This window comes from Polyodon spathula, chromosome 21, assembly GCF_017654505.1.
Source record: "Polyodon spathula isolate WHYD16114869_AA chromosome 21, ASM1765450v1, whole genome shotgun sequence".
NCBI lineage: Eukaryota > Metazoa > Chordata > Actinopteri > Acipenseriformes > Polyodontidae > Polyodon > Polyodon spathula.
This window is the reverse complement of record NC_054554.1, coordinates 7787500-7810793: the sequence shown is the minus strand read 5'-3', so window position 1 is coordinate 7810793 and position 23294 is coordinate 7787500. Positions and strand designations below refer to the sequence as shown.

Sequence of the window (23294 nt, the reverse complement as noted above, 5' to 3'; positions counted from 1 at the left end):
TGTTTCTGTGTGTACCTCCGGTCACTACGTTACAGAATGTATAGTGTATGTTGGTCTGTGAGTAAGTTTGCTGGTGTTCTTTTTTCACTGCAGCTCAGCCCGCTGGCGTGCCTGAAATTCTGAAGAAAAGTCTTCACAGCTGCTCAGTGATGGGGGGAGAAGAGGTGTTTATAATCGGAAAGAACTTTCTTAAGGGAACAAAAGTCATTTTCCAAGAAAATGTGTCAGGTGTGTAAATTAGATGGCATTTTTTTGGCTTGTTCTTTTGTATTCTGTTTTTTAGCATTAATTAATTCTGTCTTTCAAACTGACTGGCACGGTTAAAAAAACAAAAAAAAACAAAAAAAAAAACCTTGCTTTTCAAAGCTGAACCTCATCCCCTTCCACTAGAAACACAAATTGCAGACCTATGGCAGCCTGGATAAATCATACGATGTGCTGGCAGTTACAGGCTTAATTGAACAAGGTCAATACCCACATGTCAAAATTTATTTTAATAATAATAACAATAATAATAATAATAATAATAAAAGTACCAACCCTGGAATCAATCGACTGCATCGATAGATGTCAAGTTGGTTACAGTTAGGCGTGTTTTCCTGCAATAAAAAATTGTCTGGTTTCGCAGACCCCATTGGTGCAAATCGGGGTTTGTAAACCAGCTGTGTGTGATTTAAGAACCTATCCCTAGTTTCACAGAAAGTTCAGTCTTGAGGTTAAGTTTTTTTTTTTTTTTGTTTGGTGTCTGAAATGCACCTCCTGTCACCAGGGAGTGCAACTCCAGATAATTGAGGTGTTGAGAAGTGGCATGAGTTCTCCATTTAAAAAAAACAAAAATTCAATGGCAGTCACGCCACAGTTGTAAGACTCATAGCAGAGTAATCCTAGAGCAGTGGTTCCCAACCTTTTTAAATGTACGGACCACCTTGGTGTTTGGATTTTTCCTCACGGACCAGCAGTTTTTAACAACAGTATTTTTAAACAAATTTGTATGTGTATAAGTACATGTAGAAAGTCAAGTATTTATATAACATAACATAATGAGATTCCTGGGCTTGAATCTTACAAATTACAAATATAGCCTATTTTGTTTCTCGTTAACTTCTGTTACTATATGCAGCTAACCTCTCCAAAAATGTATTGAAATAATGGTATACTGTATTCCTATACCCCTTGCAAGACTGTAGCACATAGTGTTGAAAAGGAAAAGTACTAAAACTGTGGTTAGTTATTTGAACAGTTAGGAATATTCAATGCAGTGTGCTATACTTTTATGCCAAGCGAAAAGGCTGGGACAGCCAGATTTTTTTTTTTTTGTTCTGAAGTTCAGGGAACACAAGCAGTAAAATGGCACAGATTAGAAAGCACAGCATTTATATGCATGCTAAATGTAGATGTGTTTTTTTTTTTTTTACATAGTGCTGGCTAAAAAGCATAGCGTCGATACCACTGTACAAAAGAGCTGGCTCCCTTGCAGGAGCTGGTATCGGGCTTATGTCTTCATATTTGATTGCGTCACCTACGAACCGTGACTCCCCCACCCCCGTGCACGCTACAGTATCTTACTATTATGTATCACGTGGTTAAAGCTATTTGTTGTGTTATTTAGTATTAGTAGCGCAACATGTGATTTTGTAGAAATAGTTTTTTGCAAGAACTGTGTAACTGATTTTGGGAGTTGTTTGCAGACCATCTGGAGTTTACTCACGTTCCACAGGTTAGAAACCACTATCCTAGAGTAATAACAGCACAGTTTCAGTCTCCTCATCTTCACCTGCTGGTTAAGAACAGCAACACTTGTTCCTCACACAACAACACTTTAGAGTCCACGTAATGTTAAAATTCCTGCTGGTGACCTGGTCCTTTTTAAATCTTTTTACTGAAGCACTATATTACAGACCTGCTGGCAGAGCACCGTTCGAAAGAGCAAAGTATTCGTGTATTTCTGGCATTGGACCATGTTAAGAGAGAGAACCGTGAATGCGTGCATTTTGCAACGTTACTGCTGTGCTGCAAGACAGACCTATCTCGTGCCGTGAACAAACATTTTCAGACAGTCTTTACAAAAGAGAAATGGCAACATCGAAGACACAAGGACCTATTTTCTGATATATATATATATATATATATATATATATATATATATATATATATATATATATATATATATATATATATATATATTATATATTGTTTTCCATTTCTTTTTTGTGTTGTTTGTGGATCATCCCATGAATCCAACACCTAGTCAGTCTACGTGTTAGGTTGCCACCCTTGTCGGGTTTATATCCGCAGATAAATAAGCTTCATCGCATCGTAACTACATACCATGTATTATCCATTTTGTTCGAAAAAAAAGCGTTTTCGGGTAGTTAATACATAATATAGGTTAAACATAGTTTTTTTCCAAAAAAGTCCTGATTATTACAATTAGAAATAAAAACTATCACTGTGAACTATCACCAGGCGGGTAGTGGTTCGCAAAATGTTCCTGATCCCACACACGGATACATACGTAGTGAATGTTTGTAGAGTGATTTCTGCCTAACAATGCACACTGTCTCAGAGTCGCACAATGAGTCGGTGGCTGAGCTGGGATTTGAACCGGGGACAAGCCTGTTTCTTAACCACTGGACCATACAGCCTCCCATAATGTTCCCAAGATTTGAGCTGGCAAAAATACATTTTATGAACTCATTTTGTTTTCTTCCGAAAACAGGGTGTCTCAGACTATTTAACCTTTTTTGTTTTATGGAGGCCTAGTGTGTGCACATTCATTTCATGTATGCATGTAGCCTACCTGTAATCTTTTATAGTTATGAGTTATAGGCACAAAGTTATGAGGCACAAATCTAGCAACAGTAAAAAAGACAAATAGCTCGAACCCTACACGAATACAGTGCGCATCTAATTGAGTGATCCAGGTAAACAGTGTGGCATTTTAGAGGTATTATGTGACATCTACTGAATAAAATAAGATATTTGCTGTTGGCCCAGGAACACACTGTGATCAGATTTTACATGTGAAGGGACCCATTTTACTGATGAGTTCGTTTTTTGTTTCAATGACCTACAGGCAGGAAATAGTTCAGAAAAGATGGGGTGAGCGACCCCTGTGCTGAGGAGGCTGATGAATGGGGTGGTGGAAGTTATTCATGGGTCCCTAACTGGATTTGAAGAGGTCCTGTTGGCTTTTAGACTAATATTATTATTTCAACATTTAAGGAGTAGATGTACAGTTTATATCAATAGTGTTTTTTTTGTTCTTGTGTTCTGGTTTGTTGCTGTTGAACGGTATATATAATACCAAGTACTGTGGGAATGATTTAAAAATGTATGTTCTGTCTACCAATAAGATTTCGTTTTTTTCATTTAAAGATGAAAATTCTTGGAAAGGGGAAGCAGAAATTGATATGGAGCTGTTTCATCAGGTAAATAACATTAACCAAAAATGTATTTTAAGTCATCAATTATGCATATTCTCCATTTGACACAAGAAAATCAGTACAAAATATCTAAAATCAGGGAGCTGGTCTTGTAGCAGGTGTTGATATATAGTAATTTCACTTGAGAAGAAATGTAAGGCTTTTAAAAAAAAAAAAAAAAAAAAAAAAAAAAAAAAAGTCCTCAAATATCCGTGCAACAGCGTGGCCATCTCAATATATTGTGGAACATTCATGTTGATCTTATTTAAGACCAAAACTAAAAAAAACTGAAAAAAAAATGTCATGATGGTACTGGGGATCCTTTCAGTTGATTAAAATATGTTTGTGACAACTAATTATACAAAGCTTTTAGTCTTTTGCTGAGCAGGCTTTTTACAGACAGTTCAGAACCTATATTATGTGATTGTTGAAAATGTAATGTTCATTTATTTGTGAAATGACTGATTTCCAGCCCTTTTTATTTAGCTTAGTAGCATGCAACAGAGAACATATGCAATCCTAGAAACAAAATAGCATCAAAACACAACAAGCTTGATTTAAAAAAAAAAAAATATATATATATATATATATATATATAATATATATATATATATATATATATATATATTATATATATATATAATATGATGTGTGTAAAATCTAAAGGCATAGAACACAGCAGTGGACAGAATTATACTGCCATATAAATATGAATTGATGTTTTTCTCTTTCAGAATCATTTAGTTGTTAAAGTTCCTCCATACCATAATCCAAAAATAAGCTCACCAGTTTGTGTTGGGATATATGTAGTAACAAATGCCGGGAGATCGCACGAAGTACAGGCTTTCACATACACTCCAGAACCAGGTTAGTGCATGTTGTTCTTAACTAAACTGGAGGTCTATTGTGAGTGATTCAAATAAGTGGACAATAAATTAACTGGGTAACTTCTGTTTCTTTGTGTTCATTTGCAGTGATATACCTAGTGACATGCTGCTGTTCAACTAATATTTTTACAGTGAGAAAGTGTATCACCTGTCTAAAATATTAGCAATGGAGCGAATGGTACATTTGAATTAAATTGGTGTTTACTTGGTTACCTTTTGACAGCATATTATTGGTTTAAGTATGATACAGCAAAATCATCTTTTAAAACATGTTTTAGTACATTTTATTAAATCAGATTAATAAAAGCATTCTGAAAGCCAATGCCTGTTGTAATACTGATTTCAATGTGGGCCCCATTTTTATAGTCCTGTCATACAAACTTCCTAATAATTTGTTTTATTTAAAGTCACTGTCCAGCTGAATTTGTTTTATAGCTAACATTGTGGAGGTCAATGTGAAGAAAGAGGTGCCATCCCCAGCCCAGTCCTGCTCCTTCGAAGAATCGGCTAAAGGTATTGTTTTTTTTAAGATTGACACCTGTCAATGCTACCAGGAACTTCTTCCACAGAAAGAAACATGACAAGCTGAACCACTTTTCTAGCAGCTGCTGTTGGTTATAACTGTTATGCAGCATATGTTCAGACATCTAAATTTAGAAGGGCTATAAGCTTGCAATCAAATTCTGAGGTTTTACAACATGATGCTTGTTTGTTTGTTTGTTTTTTTTCTTTTGAGATGTATCACATTTAGTAATAAGAAAACAATGACTTTAAAAACCAGAGCAGAAGAATGTAATGTATGAACATAATAAACATTACATGTATTATTTTAAGTGGTAGGCCATTTCAGTCTTAATTATAGCCTACTGCAGTCTTCATCAAATTGAAGTCAGTGTAACAATGATTGTTGAATTGACTTCTAGTTTTGTTGCTGGTTGCATGTTTGTGAATAATTAAAGAGCTTTGTGACTCATCACAGATGACAGTGAAAGGCACTCTTGTAAATAGATGTTTCGAGACACAGAGCTAAGAAAAGCATGCTTTAACAAGCTTGGCATTTAAACTGCTTCAGAACACAAAACACTAAACATTTAAAGTTACCCAGGCCTTAAAATGAACTGTTATGATTTGATCTTGGCTATTCTTTACTTCCATATTTCTTGTTAATAATTTTCTGTATTTGAGATTACTAAGAATACTGCACAGCATAACCTGACTAGAAATTTAACATCTTTAAAGCAGTGACATACGTTTCCTTGAATCAGCCTCAGCACACACATTCCACATTACATCTAGTGACATGTAGGGTGTGTTTTCCCCTGGCATCTGCAGGTATGAAAACCCCAAGCTGTACTCTGGACAAGGCCAGTCTGCTCCCCAGTGCCTTGATGACCCCACTTCTGCCCCTGGTCAAAAATGAAGAGGTCGTCCCCATGGAGGTGTCATCCAACCAGAATACACCTAACGTTTTCAAGGTAGGGATCACATAAATCTATATGTTAATCTGTAACGGGCTCCGGTTTGTGTGTGGGATTTAAAGCTTGTTCATCACAGATCATAATCACTATCTTAGAAGTACATACTGTTTTGTGAGTTGATTTATAAGGTTGTTTTATTTTGTTGCTGCTATGGACTTTGCAGGTGTAGGAACCATCATATATAAGATTATACAACTACAACCACCCGTCTCATTGTTGTATTAATAGCTTGGGTAACCATTTGTTATTTGCCCACAGCATTGATGATTTACACAGCATTGACTGGCAGTATAGGTATTGTGAAACCTGAACATATTAAAAAGATCAAATAAGATTTTAAAACTGTATGTGGTTAAACTGTATAATGCTTTTTTCTAATATTTATTTTTGTAATACTGAACAGACTTCTGATGTTATTGGATCAGCACAGCAAACCTTGGACATGAGTTTGAACATGTCCTTGAGCAGCATCCCTTTTCCCAACTCTGTGTCTCACCAGTTAGGGGAGCCAGAGCAGCACCAGGAAGTCCAGTCCACAAGCTTTTCCAGCATTGAGCCTCTGACCACTATCCATAAACAAGATATTGCGCCAACCAGCCCCCTGCTCCAGCAGGTCACACAGCAATATCAGAGACCCGATCTACTGCTGGATCACAGAGATGCCCTGTCCCAGAAGAGGGTGCCGAACGGAGAGAGTGTGATGGAAATGCAGCAGACTGGCAAGACACCTCAACAGCAATCCATAGAGCAGCAGCAGCAGCAAACCATGCAGCAGCAGCAGCAAACCATGCAGCAGCAGCAGCAGCAGCAAACCATGCAGCAGCAGCAGCAGCAGCAAACCATGCAGCAGCAGCAGCAAACCATGCAGCAGCAGCAGCAGCAAACCATGCAAGCAGCAGCAGCAGCAAACCATGCAGCAGCAGCAGCAGCAAACCATGCAGCAGCAGCAGCAAACCATGCAGCAGCAGCAAACCAGCAGCAGCAGCAAACCATGCAGCAGCAGCAGCAGCAGCAAACCATGCAGCAGCAGCAAACCATGCAGCAGCAGCAGCAGCAAACCATGCAGCAGCAGCAGCAGCAGCAGCAGCAAACCATGCAGCAGCAGCAAACCATGCAGCAGCAGCAAGAATCCATGCAGCAGCAGCAGAAACAATCCATGCAGCAGCAATCTATACAGCAACAACAGCAGCAATCCCTGCAACAACTCTCGTCTGACCTCTTTCCAGCAGATGGGGTGGAGCAGCTGGAAAGAGCTGTGCGTCAGCTTCAGGCTAGTTTTTCTCAAGGTAGTGAAGCTAGTCTTGTACAGCAGGTCCTGGAGGTAGCCGTTCAGCAGCAGCAGCAGCAACAGCAGCTGAACTCTGTTCTTTTCATTCCCAGCTCCGGACCAGGGAGCATGCAACAACAAGAGAACAACATCTTCCAGCATATTAATTCTTCTTCCATGTTCTCGTCTTCTGACTCCACCAAGAATCTGGAGAACACTGAGATGCAGACTTCTGATGGGTCACTAGCTAGCCAACAACAGCAACAGGCTCTGGAAAACTTAAGCCTCCAACAGCAGCTGCAGTCAGATCTTTTTCCCTCCCAGGACCAGGGAGCTATGACTGGCCAGATACCCATGCAGTGTGGGGTGTTCCAGGGAGGCTCGGGGAATGAAAATTCCCAGCAGCAGCTCTCTCCACAGGGTTTGTTCCAGCCCCAAAGCATAGGGGCTCCTAGTGAAGATGGTGGGTCTCAGCCCAAGCAAATGCAGACCAGTGTATTTCAGAACATGGTGCAAACCCAGGGGCAGGTTGGGACCCTCTTTCGGACATCTGAGAGCATGATCCACAGTGGCTCCCAGCAGCAAGGGTCATTGTTCCAGCAAGAAGAGGAGATGCTTTCCATCCAGGTCCCTGACTTTCTCCAGCAGCCTCCCTCACACCCTTCTCCTCCTTCTCAGCTGTTTCACTCCCAGAGCCCCATGAGCGATGCCCAAGACCCTCTGACAACCTTGTTTCAAAATCAGGAACATTCCCCCACTCAGGAGCAGGTTCAAGCTGCCATGTTTCAGAGCTCTCTGACAGTCTTGACCAACTCCCCACTACAACCAGACCAGCAACAGCATGGCTCGGGCCTCTTCCTGTCACAGAATAATGTGACCACACTGCAGTCTGGCCAGATCACCCAAGACAGCAAGCAGCAGCAGCAGCAGCAGCAGCAACAACAGCAGCTTGCTTTCTTGACCTCTCTCCAGAGTTCAGGCTCAACTGAACAGCAGTCTGTGTCTGTTTTCCAGCCCCAGGATAAGAGCTCCCTCCTGCAAGAGAGCACCCCCATGGATCAGCAGCCACAGCAAGATGCAGTGTTTCAGACCATGTCTTCTTCAGCAAATGGGCTGTCGCCGAGTCAGCAAGGGGCATTCTTTCAGTCCCAGCATTCCATGGGCTCCTCTCAGGAGCAGCAGCAACAGGCAGGGCTTCTTCTCTTCAGTGGACAGAATCAGATGCAGTTAAACAGCAGTCTCCCTTCCCAGGAGCCGCAGAACCAGACCATGTTCTTGACCCAGTCCAACTTGGTGTCTGTCAGTCCACAGGAGGAGCCACAGCCGATGTCTTTCCAAAACCAAAGCTCGGTGGCAGGAGGGACGCCACAGAGTGAGCAGTCTCAAGAGGCCCTTTTCCACAACCCTCAGCAAATGCAGTTAGTGCAGGGATCCAGCAGTGCTGCTGAGTCTCATGTCACCATCTTCATGTCTCACGCCTCCCTGTCTGCCCTTCAGGGTAACGTGAGCCAACAGGAGCTGCCCCAGGCAACCATCTTTAGCTCGCAGACGAGCTCCCCCTCCCCAGTTCAGCCACAGGGTGTGCTGTTTCACACACCTGCGACCAGAACAATGAACCAGCCTGGCCAACCTCAGCAGACATCAGGTCTGTTCCTCTTTGGTATTCAGAATGGTAAGCTCTTTTTTTTTTTTTTTTGTAGCCTTCTATTTCAGGAGAGAGTTCAATGTCCAAATCTTAAATGTATCCTCCTAATCCCGTAATTAAATTTTGAATAAAAACAAAATGCTCTAGTTATAGGCGTGCAAAGGCCAGTGCAGTGCTAGTTTAGTTTTTTATTTTTCCTCCATCTAATAAAGTAGTTTAAGGAAGGTACATCTGTACTTCTTGAATTGCATTACTGTTACAGGCAACCTAAATGCATATAACTTTCCTTTTGTATATTATAGGACTATTCATACTATAAGAAACAATGTTTATTCTTTTTCCAGCAGATTGCGGCCAGTTAATCACCTCAGGAGGTTCCACTTTGTCAGATCAATTAATTGCCATCAGTCAGTTGGGTCAGAATCAGCGTGAGAAAGAGGCCAGCATCCAGTCTCTGTTAACACAGACGATATCAGAGCCAGGAACAATCCCCAATGCCATGACTTCCTCTCAGAACATGGAAAAGATTGATGACCTGCTTGTGAGCTTGCAGGACCAGAGCAACATGACCCATTCCTTCTAGAGCCTGATGCAGGTGAGGCACTTGCATATGTGCATACACTCACAAGCATACACCTATGTGCATACACACATGTAAATATATCTAAATCAATAATTTGCATTTTAATCATTACATGGTTTAAAAAATGTTTGCAGTTGACTCTACTGTAAATTAGCTACAAACTTGATTTCTATAATCTTCAATGGCAGCAGGATTGTACTGACTACATGCAGTACCTTATTGAAAAGTAGATCTATAACCCAAGTGCTAAGGCAGCACCTATTTTCTTACAGACCATCCTCATGACACCATCTCTGTTTGCCTGTAGGACCCATGAGAAGCCCAGCTTGGAGACAGAAAGGAAAGAAGCTGAAAGTAGGATTTGCTTACCAAGAGTGTCCCCATGAAGGAATACTTGGCATCAAGATCTCAGAAGTGCATTGTTTTTGCATCTATTTTTTAAATGTGATTTTATATCTCACCATCTATGGCTAGAACTGTTTTGGGGGGGTTTTAGTCAAACTTGTGACAGTGTACAAAAATATAATATCTGAACGGTTACCCACAGTTGTCTGGATTATTCCAGCGCAGCTTTGCTATTCAGCTGTTGCTATAGAGAAAGCATATCATGTAGCTGATCTCAAATTTGATAAACTTCTGAAATATCTCAACACATAAATATGTGTACATAGTGCAAATTTGTTTTTGTAAAGTTCTGATTTTGTAAAGTACTTCCACTTTTGGGAATGAATCTAAATTATTCATAAGCTCTGTGCTGATTTTCATCAATTCTGATAGCTACATTATTTTTCTTTCAGCTGACTTTTTTCCGAACTACAAATGAATAAACGTGCAGTACAACTGTTTGTATAGCATTGCTTTTATTGCTTTTTTTTTTTTTAAAGAAGATACTTTAAAAACAGAAAACACTTTTGTAAAATGCCTTTGACGTAATATCTTCAGCACTTTATAACGCTTTAATTTATGACCCGGATCTACCTGTTAACCTTTCCATAAATCTGTTAGTCAGCTATTTATGGCAATATTTTTAGAAATTATTCAGAAGTCTTTTAATTGTAATATGGATATCCCACCCCTCGTTTACTGTGTGTATGTGTGTATATATGTATGTATATATATATATATATATATATATATATATATATATATATATATATATGTTATATATATATTATATTAGTATACGTCTATATAATATGTGTGTGTGTGTCAGTATTTTAATAATTAGCTGAATTTACAGCTGATATCTTCTTTTCAAAATACTATCTTGTACCGTGCATCACCATTCTCTGTCTTGTCTTGTTTGGGCAAATCTGGTTTTGTTTGCAAGAATGTATTGGAGGGTTTTTTCTATTTACTTGTATTGCCTGTGGGTCCCCATGGGGACAAGCAGGTGTTATTTGAAATGAGATACGGTTTGTGAAGTCCAGTTCCCTCTCTTTGCAACAGTTCACCTTACTGGTTAGAAAAATAAATACAAAGGAAAATCACCTCTTGAATATGAACTTGCACAAAGGGCCTTTTAATTGTTTGTTACCACACATTGAATTTTGACAGAACTTCCTAAAACTGAACTTCGGTTCTGCTGCTATATTTCTGGGGCCAACAGAATTGACAAAAAAAAAAATTGGGCACAATATCTGATGAAAAATTTAGACCTCCATTTTGTTTTTTTTTGTTTTTTTTTCTCTCCCAAAGAAGTTATTTCTTTTTATACCAACACATAAAAAAGACAACTGATCTGTTTTACCAAATACATTGTATATAATTTCAGCCCTTTGTGTGTTCTTTGGCAGTTTTTTTGTTTTTGTTTGTTTTTTTTTGTAGGTTATGTAGGTCAGACCAAGGAAGTAAAATGTAATCCTTACTAGTTTAACTTCAGTGCAGCTTGGTTAAATCTATCCCTAATCTGTGTTCGAATTAATAAAAAGCTTTGTTATTTTTGTGTTGTGATGTGCCCAGAAGGGCTGATACTTTTTTTAATATAAAATGTATTTGTTCGGCTGTTCTGCATGATAAAAAAAAAAAAAAAAAAAAAAAAAGGTAGTTGTACATTGGGCTCTTTTGATCTGTCTTCAGAACTAATTTTAATGTCATTGAGATATATATATTTTTTTCACTGAATTTCCCTTTTTATCTGTCGATATGAACTTAGTGCTGGGTTTTGTAATCTGTATATGGTTTCAGTAGTTGACATATAGCACTGGCTTAGGGGAGTGCAGTTTGCGTACATGTTTTTAGCTACCATGTGAACAACTTAAATATGAAATGGAAAATAATTATTTTGCTTTTGTCTGGGCGTTTGTATACTCTTGCAATTATATTTCTGTAAACTTGCTGCTATCTATATCAATAAAATAGTTTTCAAGTTTTACTTTACTTTTGTTTTGCCATTTACTTTAAGTGCATAATTCCAACACAGCCCACAATACTCCACATACTATTATAGCATTTAGTTAAACAATTATTTAAAAATTGTATAATTAAAATGTTTGAATTTCTGGAGTGTATTGTATTGCCTGCACATGCGCCAACAGACCATAGATTAAATAGCTCAATTCATGCTGCTATTTCCCCATATAGTATATATATATATATATATATATATATATATATATATATATATATATATAAATATATATATATATATCTCTGTTCCTTCAAGTGCTGCCGGTAAGATTTATGATCAGCATTATGATTTTTCTTTTTAAATGTCCTGTTTGTTTCTGTTGGCAGCAATGAAATGAAACTGGAATTATCATCCCCAACTAGGACTCTCTGATGGAATATGCCACCCAGTGAGTGTCCAATCCAAGGGGTTACATAACAAAATCCATGAAGTATACAGGGAGCTACAACGGAAGACTTATATACTAGTGTGTAATTATTGGTGGTAGGTGAAGCCTATAAACGGGGAATTATACAAAATGTGATACATACAGTACAGGCAGGATTGGATTATAGACTGCAGATGATATTGGATCAAGATGAAATTGGGTCTCATGGTGCAAATAGAAACACTGCATTGGTGTAATCCATTCAGATTACAATGTGCCCTTTATTGTGGATTCATATTGTAAAATAAAGATCTTGGATGCTCACTTGTTTGTATTTCTGCCCATTACTCTTTATGCTTTACACATAAAAATCTAATTGCATAGCATGGATATAGGAAGGAAGCCCAGATACTGTAAGGAGTTCGGGGTAGATGTACTCAGTGCTTTATGTCTCAGACTGAATGCACACTAGACAGACTTGACAGACAGACTAAAGATTAACTGTTGAGCAATGAAAATGGCAGGTGGAGAGATAGAGGCACCAATGGGTGTGCAGAGTCTAGCTACGCCCATGGACTGGGGTTTCCCTCAGTTAACATTTAAAGCATTAGCAGTTTGACAGGATTTCCTCAAGGAATGTAATCTGGGTGAAGAATGTTTTTCCCACTGCGAAATCCCACATGCATTTAATAAAATATGAAAAATGCTGCAAAGATGAATATATAATATTTCACTGTACTGTAATGAATAGTTGGCTGTTGAACTTTGGGGAAGTGCAAAAACTGTCAACAATTGTTCAACTTCAGTGTCATTAATATTTCAGTATATGTGTTAACATTAACACCCAATTTCATTACATTTCTCCATATACCCAACGAAGATACTTTTGATGTTTTCAAAGCTAGTGCTTTTCAATCATAGTTAATGTAATTAAGAATATCACATATTTTAAGTCTTTTATCACTATTACCTTGCAGACAGCGCAAATACAAATCTCGGTGTGATTCAGAAGCCATTTTGCGCCCTGTTCCAAATAGGCATAGTGGCTATAGCGTTTGCATTGTGTTGTAACTGCCTCCCTCTAGTGATTGAAGTGAAATGATGTATTATTTTACCCATCATATTTACTCATGATGGGATTGTTTTATTTAACTATTGTTTTTTGTAGTATTATTTTGTATCCCATTGCGTAACATATGGAAGCTTTTGTCCCTACAATGTACTCTACGTTTTTAGGGAATGCAAAACGGTGTATTTTGAAGTGAATATAACCATTAACTATAGAGCGACGTAATAAACAAATGCTGACATTGTGCTGTGGAACAAATCAGGAAGGCGTCAAAAAAACAAAAACAAAAAACAAAACAACAACAAAACAAACAAAAAGAAAAAACGGTCATTGTATTTGTTGGTAGCGTTTCAGATGGACTAGCCCCGCCTTGTTTAACGTCACTTCCAAGTCGGCCCGGAAACTAGCATTTTCGACTTACCCGGTAGAGAAGATGGCGGACGCTGCTGCGGTGGACGGAGAAAACAAACCCAGCAAAAAGTAAGCGTGACGATTTATCTTGTCTATTTTATATGATACGCGTTTCCGTTACCATTTGGAAAGCAGCTAGTGGTTGCTTTTCCAGCCTATGTAACATTTGAATGAGTTACATGTTACGGATAGCGCCTGGCACGAAGTTGCCGAAACGTTACATCAGACACGCGCTGTGGATGCTGGGATTTGCAGTTCATCTTCACAGTACCCAACGCGTCTGTACCTGATCTGTCAGTGATAGGGGTAGTTATCTTTGTTCAGATATGTACGTGAATAAAATAAGTCCTAAGATGAAGCAAAACTACAATACCTTATCGACACTGCGGTAGAAACATTGATCAAAACAGTAGCCCTGTAGTTTTAAATGGGAAAGAAAGGCCACAGATCGCCGGCGGCCTAGTGGAAGCATGAGTTTCAGTTCTGCACGGTGCTATGGGGACAATAACCGGCTCGGTATGGTATTGAATTTGAACACAGGTATTGTGTCAAAACTTATTAAAATATTTGATACAGGAATTAGGCTTCCGTTTTCACACTGTATTGTTTTGACAATACACGCTGTTCCACCAGGTGGTGGTTGCATGAACAATGAATGGTGATGATGAGTATATTGTTGGCCATCTTCCTGTGCCTAATTTTAGAGCAAGCAGCTGCCAGATGAACAGAATGACAATAGTCTGGAACCATTGTGAAACCAGAAATAGCAGTCACGTGACATTTTGACATTAGTGGTAGCTAGATAATTTCCACTTAACTTTTTTTTGACCTTGACAGCACAAAAAAAAAAAAAAAAAAAAAACTCAATAGATGTTTGAATTCAAAAGAATATTGTTGTACTGTAATGAAGCCAAACCTCAAAATCACAACCAGGCTTGCATTCAGGATGCAAATCAAGTTTTCTGCCAAATGTCCAGGCGCCAGAGTGCACAAACCAATCAAGTAATTTTGGAAGTCCATACCAAGTGTAAATTCAGGTCTGTTCTAGATTTGATTATGGGCTCAATGAGCAGGGTGCTGAACAAGAAAGTGTCTGAGCACAGTGGAAGAGAAGTATAAGTCTTAATTCCTCAAGTTACAGTACCATGCCTCATAACACCGTTTTCATGAGGCTGTCTCCCACCTTCCTGCAGGGGGCGCTGTGCTGACTGTGTGTGTCTATCTCTCCAGGTCCAAGCTGCAAAGGGAGTAGCACTCTTGTGTTCAGCATGCTCTCTGTGGTTAGAGCTGCCAAGCAGCAGTTTATCCAAATGTTTGGGGTCAGGGGTCAAAGGGCGAAGTATGTGCTCCCTGGCTTGGCCACCTTCCCATTCCTCCAGGGGAATCGTTGGCGAGGTGACAAAAGGTTGGTGTCCTTTCCTATATTTCTGTGAAAACAACCAACCTTTTCTCATCCTCGACAGTCAAACTGAGAGCATTCACTTTGAGGTCTGTTCAGCAGTCTGTCAACATACAGCTCTTTCCCCTTAAAACAGCAAGTCCCTTTAGGTAAAATAACCCACAGAATCGCTATTGTAAACAGTTGACATTTTACAGGCTTAATCTGCTTACCATGAATAAGGAATTTTATACCATCCCTGCGCATGAGTACATATATGTGAAAGTCGTTTAACTACCTGGAAAAAAAAAGTGTGGTAATGAACCTATACTTGGAGTGACAGCACAGTAATTTTTGAAAAAAAATCTTGTTTAGTGTACATGTTAAAAGATGAGCTGTGTATCTCATGCCCCCGACAGGGTGAGAATGTGTCTGGAAGTGATGACCTCATGTCTTTATCGTGACCTAGGTGTTCTAATTACATAACAATCATTTTAAAGGTTGTTAAAATGCCTTACTGAAGTATGTCAAAGAGTAGAGAAACAACTTGGTTGCAGGTAATGACAAATACAGTGTTACCCCGTTCTAGTTTTTAAGCAGTCAAATTGTTTAATTTAATAACCGATACTTAAAAATGTGGTCTACAGGGCTACAGTTCAATTCTCAGTGATCCAGTAGTATGTCATCTTTTCCTAACCTCTCCCCCCTCTCTCTCTTGCTCTCTCCTCCAGTGAGCTGAAGCGGCAGATGAAGGCTGAGAAGAAGGCTATAGAGAAGGAGGCTCGAGTCAAAGAACTCATTGAGCAAAAGAAGAAGGCGGGAGAGACGGGAGATCAGAATCTGTACGGAGCTGAGGATGAGACGCTGGACCCCAATGTGAGTGGAGGGGTTTTCTGGATAGATGGGCAATGGAGAGCTTTGAGGTTGGGGGAACAGCAGAGCAATACATCTTGACAGGTGGAGGCACCAAATTATGGGTGACATGATTTTAATACTACCACTACTAAGGGCCCTCTAGTCTTGAGTTGTAGTATAAAATTAAGTTGAGCTCTGGTGTAGCTGTCTTGACTTGCACAACATTGGCTTATACGCTGTCTCTGCACGTAGAAGTAGATCGGGGAAGGCAAGCTGTGGATCAGCACAGTGCTGTTGGGAATGATTTCAGGCAGGTTTCCAGCAGTGGAAATGTGTAAGATATAAGATGGCTGTCTGATCTAATGTCATTGTCTCTCTGCAGCAATACTTTAAGATTCGCACCCAGGCAATCCAGGACCTCAAGGGCACCTCAGAGGATCCCTATCCTCACAAATTCCACGTGGACTTGTCTCTGAGCGAGTTCATTGAAAAATACAGCCACCTGCAACCGGGGGACCATCTGACAGACATCACTCTAAATGTGTCCGGTAAGTAGAATGAGCCACTTTAAATGTATGCTTAGTAGAGTGAGCCTGCCAGTGGCTGAGAGAAAGATGTAGAAGCACTGATAATGTGCTACAGTTTGAAAAGGATGTAGAGAGTGCAGGCCTGACTGTTTCATAAACTATAATTCACATGTATTCATCGTTCTGTGTGAAGTAGCTGCGTGGTGCTCTCGGCAGGACTCTGACTTTGTCCTCTGATCTCCAGGCCGTGTCCACGCCAAGCGCGCCTCGGGAGCTAAGCTACTGTTCTATGACCTGCGAGGCGAAGGGGTCAAGCTGCAGGTCATGGCCAACTCCAGGTATGACTGAAAACAGAATTACAGAAGCTGGTACGCACCAGCTGACAGGATACACATTCTACCTATGGAGTGGAGCTACATGTGACTGTTCTTATGTTGCAGGAACTACAAGTCGGAGGAGGACTTTGTTCGCATCAACTCAAAGCTGCGGCGGGGTGACATCATTGGGGTGCACGGGAACCCAGGGAAAACGAAGAAGGGCGAGCTGAGCATCATCCCCAAGGAGATGACCCTGCTGTCGCCCTGTCTGCACATGCTGCCTCACCTGCACTTTGGACTCAAGGACAAGGTGAGAGAGAATGATATGCTGTTTAACGAACCATCCTCCCGTTTCATCCAGTGATCGGGCAACCTGAACAACCTGTTTCCTTCCAGTCTCGCTCCTCTAACCTGTCCCCGGCCTCTCCACTCACAGGAAACCCGGTTTCGACAGCGTTACCTGGACCTGATCCTTAATGATCATGTGAGGCAGAAATTCATCATTCGGGCCAAGATCATCACCTACCTGCGCAGCTTCCTGGACCAGCAAGGCTTCCTGGAGGTGAGACCGGTTCCAGCAGGGGGTGCTGTTTTTCAAGTTTTACCGTGCTAAGTTGATTCATGGAAAACCAGTGGGAAGTACAGGGTTTAATTGAGGCTTATAGGAAGTTTTTCTCACTGATTAATTCAAATCTCTTCATGTAGATACGTTACTGACTTTGTTTATTCCTGAACTTTAAGAAATGTAACCTAATCTAAACAGTAGTGTACCTAAAAATGCAACATCACCATATCTATTTCCATTATGTAAAATGGAGTGGTTACTGCATTGCAAGTAAATAATGCTCCTTCGGATTAAAAAGTGCCAGAACTGAGATAAGGACAATAAGGAACAGAGAAAAGGTAATAGAATGCATTTCTTTTAAACTTAACACTTTAGGGACTTGTACAAAAAGCATCTTTTGGTAGAGCTCTTTGATTTCTACTTGAAATATCCGCTGTATACAGTGTCTTATGATTGAGTTGTGTAAGCTGTGGATGAGGCAGGTTGATGCAAGTCAGGTAAGTGTGTACCCAGCAGTAAGAGTTCCCCTGCTTTTGTTCCTGACAGATTGAGACCCCCTTGATGAACCTGATCCCAGGGGGCGCTGTGGCCCGACCTTTCGTCACTTATCACAATGACCTGGACATGAACCTATACATGAGGATCGCACCAGAGCTGTACCACAAGGTAGGACCAGAAGCCACAGGCTGCGGAGCCAGGAGCAAGCAAAACAAAACATTTCACACGTCACTCTCCGAGACAACTGAGACGCAGCTTCAAGACCTAGAAAACTATTGCTAGGGCTATTCCATTCAGCTTCTGGTAATGAGGTGGCTACTAGTGGAGTGTGTTTTTAGACCTTTGCCCTCTAACCCCTGCCCTGCTCTGCCTGTCCTCAGATGCTGGTGGTTGGAGGGATTGACCGGGTGTATGAGGTTGGGCGGCAGTTCAGAAACGAGGGCATCGATCTTACCCACAATCCCGAGTTCACAACATGCGAGTTCTACATGGCGTACGCTGATTACCACGACTTCATGGAGATCACAGAGAAGCTGCTGTCAGGTCAGTGCCACCTGAGTGGAACGCAATACTCTTTATTTTCCTCTGCAGGGGTGAAGCAGTGTTTGTTGCGCTGGCCCTGTTGGGATTGTGAATGATTTTGTATAGGTGAGAAGTATCGTAATACTGTGGTTATGTATTGCGATAACGCAGCTGCTTGTTATTTTCAAAATGTTTTATATTTTAATTCTGGGGCTTGGTAATTAGGAGCAGGAAAATATTGTCAGAGATGTCTCTGTCTACAGCTAATTGTTTCACCACTGTCTATAGCGACCTGTGTGATGGCGTTGAAATGTGGTTAATGTCCATTGTGGTCTAAATTCAATTAAGTGTATTTGAACTTGGGCCTACAAGAGGTGAAAGCCACACAGTTATCTCAGTTAATATGTAGTGCAGTACGATATATTCAGTTAATAATGATAGTGTTGTCTTAAATAAACAGTCCGGCAGGCCCATCACATTCTTCCTGAGGTATCAGTGTTTCCAAACAGCGCATAAGACTTTCCTCTCTCCTGCAGGCATGGTGAAGTACATCACTGGTGGGTACAAGGTTCAGTATCACCCGGAGGGTCCGGAGGGGCCAGCCTTTGAGATCGACTTCACCCCTCCCTTCAGACGGGTCAGCATGGTGTACGACCTGGAGAAAGAGATGGGGGTCAAATTCCCCCCACCCGACACTTACGATTCCAACGGTGAGGCACACAGACTACCTACTACACATTACTACTGTACCTTGCTGTTCACTGTCACGCATTCCTGTGATCTGAACCTGGGTTTAGTAAAGCTTGTGGCCTGAAATGTCTGAAACTGCTGTGTCTCAGGAATCTTGTATGTTGATCCCTTACTGGCCTCTCTGTACAATAAGACTTCTGAGGTTTAAACTGTTCTGTTTTACTGGGAGATTAACAGTCCTAACTTAGGCTAGGCTCGCAGTAAAACTGGAATTGCTCAAACTGCTTGGCAGTGATTTTGCACTACTCTGGTAGGATGGTATGAATTGTATTTTTATGAGCATCACGTTGTATAAGCTGGTTGCTGGCTTCTATGGCTACGTCTTGCTACACATACAAGTAGGCAGTTTAGACCGATCACCAACACTTGGCACAGGCTCATTGGTAATCAGGGTTTGTTAAAGATGGTGATTATAGAAACGGACCACATGCGTTTTATATCAGGTTTATTTAATGTGTGACTGATATCTCCTTCACCCTGCAGAGGCCCGTAAGTTCTTTGATGATCTCTGTGTTCAGAAAGGAGTAGAGTGTCCACCTCCCAGAACCACAGCCCGTCTGCTCGACAAGGTACAGGCCCAGAGTCACACAACCTGTTACACTGAATAACACCTGGCACCACACTCTTCATGTCTGTATTGTAACATTACTTGCACAGTTGCACATTCGTTATAGTGCTACATACCTGAATATATGATATTCTTTATACAGTCCTACCTGTATTTTACTGTTGTGTCTGTGTTTGCTGCACACTGCATTCCCAGAGCTAGACCGCAGGGTTATTTAAGTCGTGTTTTTTGTTCTTTTTTCCAGCTGGTTGGTGATTTCCTGGAGGTGACCTGCATCAACCCCACCTTCATCTGCGATCATCCCCAAATCATGAGCCCTCTGGCTAAATGGTGAGCAGCTCTCTGTACCTTTTTGAAACTTCATTATGCAGGCCCAGCCTCTGTGCTGTGAGGAGAGAGCAGCAGAAGGTGTAGGCAGGGATGCTTATTAATATTTGTTTGATCCATGCCTGGAAGAGGATCCTTGTACAGTAAGGCATACAAATTTTTGTAAGAATTGGATTGTTAAAGGCGGATTGGAGTTTTTGTGTTTTTTTTTTTTGTTGTTGTTGTTGTTTCATATTGTTTTCAATTTAAGTACCATATTATTGGTTATGCAAAAAAAAAATACACACTATCTCACAGGACTGATCTTAATCATTAAGCCCCCTTCTGCTCAGCTAATAACTAAAGCTTTGTGAATGAATTTTTACATCAAGGTCAAAGTAAGTTAATGCTTTCATTACATTTTTTTATGTCACTTCTTGCCAGAAAACTATGTGCAAACAAATTGTTTTGCTCTCTTCACACAGGCATAGATCGCAGAAGGGTCTGACAGAACGATTCGAGCTCTTTGTAATGAAGAAGGAAGTTTGCAACGGCTACACTGAGCTGAACGATCCCGTCAAGCAGAGGGAGCTCTTTGAGCAGCAGGCCAAGGTGGGTGCTGACCCCTGCTGGAGGGGAAGAGTTACTGTCCACAAAAATATTATTTTTAAATTTACCAGGTATCTTTTGATTCAAGCAGAAAAAAAGGTGAAACTTGTATATGTCTGTGCCAAAGAAGCTTTACTGGTTCGAGTATGTTGGCTATGTATCCTCTTGCTATCGCACAGTCCTGTGTTTGTGTTCCAGGCAAAGGCAGAGGGCGATATTGAGGCCATGTTCATTGACGAGACATTCTGCACTGCCCTTGAATATGGGCTCCCCCCCACCGCGGGCTGTGGCATAGGCATCGACCGTCTCACCATGTTCATCACCAACTCCAACAACATCAAGGTAGGAACACTGTATAAGCCCTGTGTTCCAACGACATCAGACTGGGGGGGAAACTACCCACTCTTTCTGGTGCACATTCTGTCTTGTAGTATTTCCTTTTCCTGTGTGTTAGTTCCTCTTGCAGCCATTTTAAAGTTATGCTTTGTATCTTAGTTTTATATCTCATTGTAAGGATGACAATCCTTCTGACTAGTTGTGGGATCCTTGTTTGAGGTTTTATGAAGTTTGTTCAAATATAGGGATGTAAAAAGTACATTAAAAACAATAGCCTTCCATTTCATAGTAAAATATGAGAAATCCATTTGCTACAACCCAACACCTTTTATATAGTTTGATATAACCACAAGACTTTTGAAAGTATTCTGCTTCCCTCTAAAGGCCTGGTTATTGTCTGTGTTTCACAGGAGGTGCTGCTCTTCCCAGCCATGAAACCTGATGACAACAAGACAGCGCCCCCTGCTGACGGAACATCGGTATAACAGGGTTACCTGACCTCTGCCTGCTGGAGATGAATCGCTGCAGGGATTGGCTATAGGCCTGGGCTAGTCTATTTTATTGTGCGTGGACACAAATCATCTGGTGTTCAAAGGGTGGTGGAAGGTTTTTGGAGTTTAAGGGAAGGGCTACTTTTTACATTGTTTTGGAAACCGTGAATGAATAAAAGATGGTGTTCCGTATGGTGTTCTTATATATCAAGTTCTTTAATTAACTCTGCTCAGAAAGGAATGGAGTGTCCATAATTTATAATATATGTAATAAATATGTATGGAAACACTGCTGACAGAGTTGAGCCATACCTACTGTAAACCCTCTGCACTGCACATGTTGCCTTTCATTTTCTCTCTAAAGCATTGCTGTAGTTTTACATTTTTTTTTTTTTTTATATAATGCAGAAATCTACACGATTAAATACAGGTGGCACTGAACAGGCATAGTAATGGAGGACTGTAAATAACAATCTGCTGTGTGTTTTTAGTTCCTGCAGGGGGTGCAGTTGACTAAGATGGGATAACATTTTGTCAGCATTGATGGAAAGCTGTTTTTTTTTTGTTTTTTTTTTAATTTATGGCCACCATTTGAGAATTGCTGGTCAACAGTAGTAGAGGACATGTTTATTAACTTGTATTTGCAGGTTCCTGTATGCTGTGTATTAGCTAAGGTTTTAAAATCCATTTTCTACTCTTTATTAGCTCCTTGTTTCCAACACGTTTTTCTTCACTTTAAAAATCTCTGAAAATACAAAACAATAGGGCAGGGACTAAAGCATAGGCAACTCCAGTATGGATTTGCTAAAGTGTTTTTACACAAATAAGTACATACGGTACATAAACCACAAAAAAAAAAAATGTATTAAGCATTTCCCCTTTGCCCTTTACAGATAATACACAATTACAATGAAATTAGCTTTCTTCTTGAATATGTACAGCTATATATATATATATATATATATATATATATGCATAAGTATATATATATATTATATATATAATATATATATATATATATTAAATATTTCTAGTATGTTATTTTTTTGTTAAAAGATAATAAGCAGTATCAAAATTGGCATTATCTATTTATTGGTTGCCTTACCCTACACACACACACACACACACATATATATATATATAATGGCATTGGTCACGCTAAAGGGGACAATGAGGAGTATTCAAATATAGTTTTTGATCTTACCTTTTTAAAATTTGATATTGCTTATAAACTGTTTATAAAGGTGTTTGTGTAATTTCCTGTCCTACACATTCAGTTAGTTTATGTTTTATAAACATTCTCTTACATTAAAAAGTACTTTGAAAAGTGAAAAGGAACTTACAACCCCCTGTCAAACAATTCAGAAAATGTTTTATGAACTGTAAACTATGTAAGTAGTGAAAATGTGATGTGAAAAAAAAATCCTTCAAACAGTTAACATGTTTAAGTTTTTAAAACCGCCCTAAAAATCTGCTTTTAATTGCAACAAATTTGATTGTTGTTAACAGTCATAAAGGGGTTTTAAAATATAAAATGGAACATGACTAAATTAATTTAACTGAAATAAAACAAAAAGCCAGGAGGCCCTATTTTAGGTAAATAGGGAAAAGCGGCTGGGAAAAAAGAAAATAGGTTCACTTCGACGTATATTCGTCCAATCATCTGGAAAATATACGAGTTTAACACAGAATTTGTGCTTATGCCCCATTTCATGTTTTTGAATAACAAGGGCATAAAGAGAATTGGCTATAAAGGACTGTGAGGCATGATTAAAAACATTCTCAACAGACTCATTCGTTGACAGCTGATCTGTTTCTCTGACTTAATTTTCACAGGAGAAGACATTTAGTTTTCCTACCATAACCCTGTCAGCAGAGAAACGCCAGAGCAGCTGTAGCATCAAACTTGCATGAAAAATTAGGGACCGTGATACATGTTACTGTCAGGACCTCCACTCACAGCTCAGTAAGAACATCTCAATCCTGATCTAAACATTCCCAGATGCTGAATTTATACCCCAGCCTCGCTC

General features: G+C 39.9%; 2 protein-coding genes across 3 annotated transcripts in view; both read left to right on the top strand.

Moving 5' to 3' along the window:
* Positions 1-10393, top strand: part of LOC121296689 (nuclear factor of activated T-cells 5-like) — a 41463-nt gene extending 31070 nt beyond the window's left edge. The window contains exons 7-15 of the mRNA XM_041222463.1: positions 94-228; positions 3379-3431; positions 4160-4292; positions 4748-4825; positions 5645-5787; positions 6194-6607; positions 6914-8729; positions 9047-9297; positions 9593-10393. Of these exons, the coding sequence (XP_041078397.1) occupies positions 94-228; positions 3379-3431; positions 4160-4292; positions 4748-4825; positions 5645-5787; positions 6194-6607; positions 6914-8729; positions 9047-9285 (3011 nt within the window). The 3' untranslated portion in view covers positions 9286-9297; positions 9593-10393. The remainder of the gene's footprint in view (positions 1-93; positions 229-3378; positions 3432-4159; positions 4293-4747; positions 4826-5644; positions 5788-6193; positions 6608-6913; positions 8730-9046; positions 9298-9592) is intronic.
* A 3118-nt stretch (positions 10394-13511) lies between these two features.
* LOC121296519 (lysine--tRNA ligase-like) lies at positions 13512-21456 on the top strand. Of its 2 annotated transcripts, XM_041222180.1 has the most exons (15): positions 13556-13611; positions 14773-14947; positions 15652-15796; positions 16158-16323; positions 16547-16640; positions 16743-16929; positions 17056-17181; positions 17731-17850; positions 18063-18225; positions 18741-18914; positions 19438-19523; positions 19767-19852; positions 20314-20440; positions 20636-20779; positions 21184-21456. In XM_041222180.1, the coding sequence occupies exons 2-15, from the start codon at positions 14811-14813 to the stop codon at positions 21256-21258; spliced, it is 1830 nt and encodes a 609-aa protein (XP_041078114.1). In that variant the 5' UTR covers positions 13556-13611; positions 14773-14810; the 3' UTR covers positions 21259-21456. The 2 variants fall into 2 exon arrangements, with proteins under 2 accessions (XP_041078115.1, XP_041078114.1); XM_041222181.1 differs by lacking the exon at positions 14773-14947 and having other exon boundaries at positions 13512-13611.
* Positions 21457-23294: the final 1838 nt, after the last annotated feature.

Coding starts and splice junctions, on each gene's coding strand:
- LOC121296519 (XM_041222180.1), top strand. CDS start 14,811: ATGCTCTCTGTGGTTAGAGCTGCCAAGCAGCAGTTTATCCAAATGTTT. Junction 17,182..17,730: donor ACCAGCAAGGCTTCCTGGAG/GTGAGACCGGTT, acceptor TGTTCCTGACAG/ATTGAGACCCCCTTGATGAA. Junction 20,780..21,183: donor CCAACTCCAACAACATCAAG/GTAGGAACACTG, acceptor TGTGTTTCACAG/GAGGTGCTGCTCTTCCCAGC.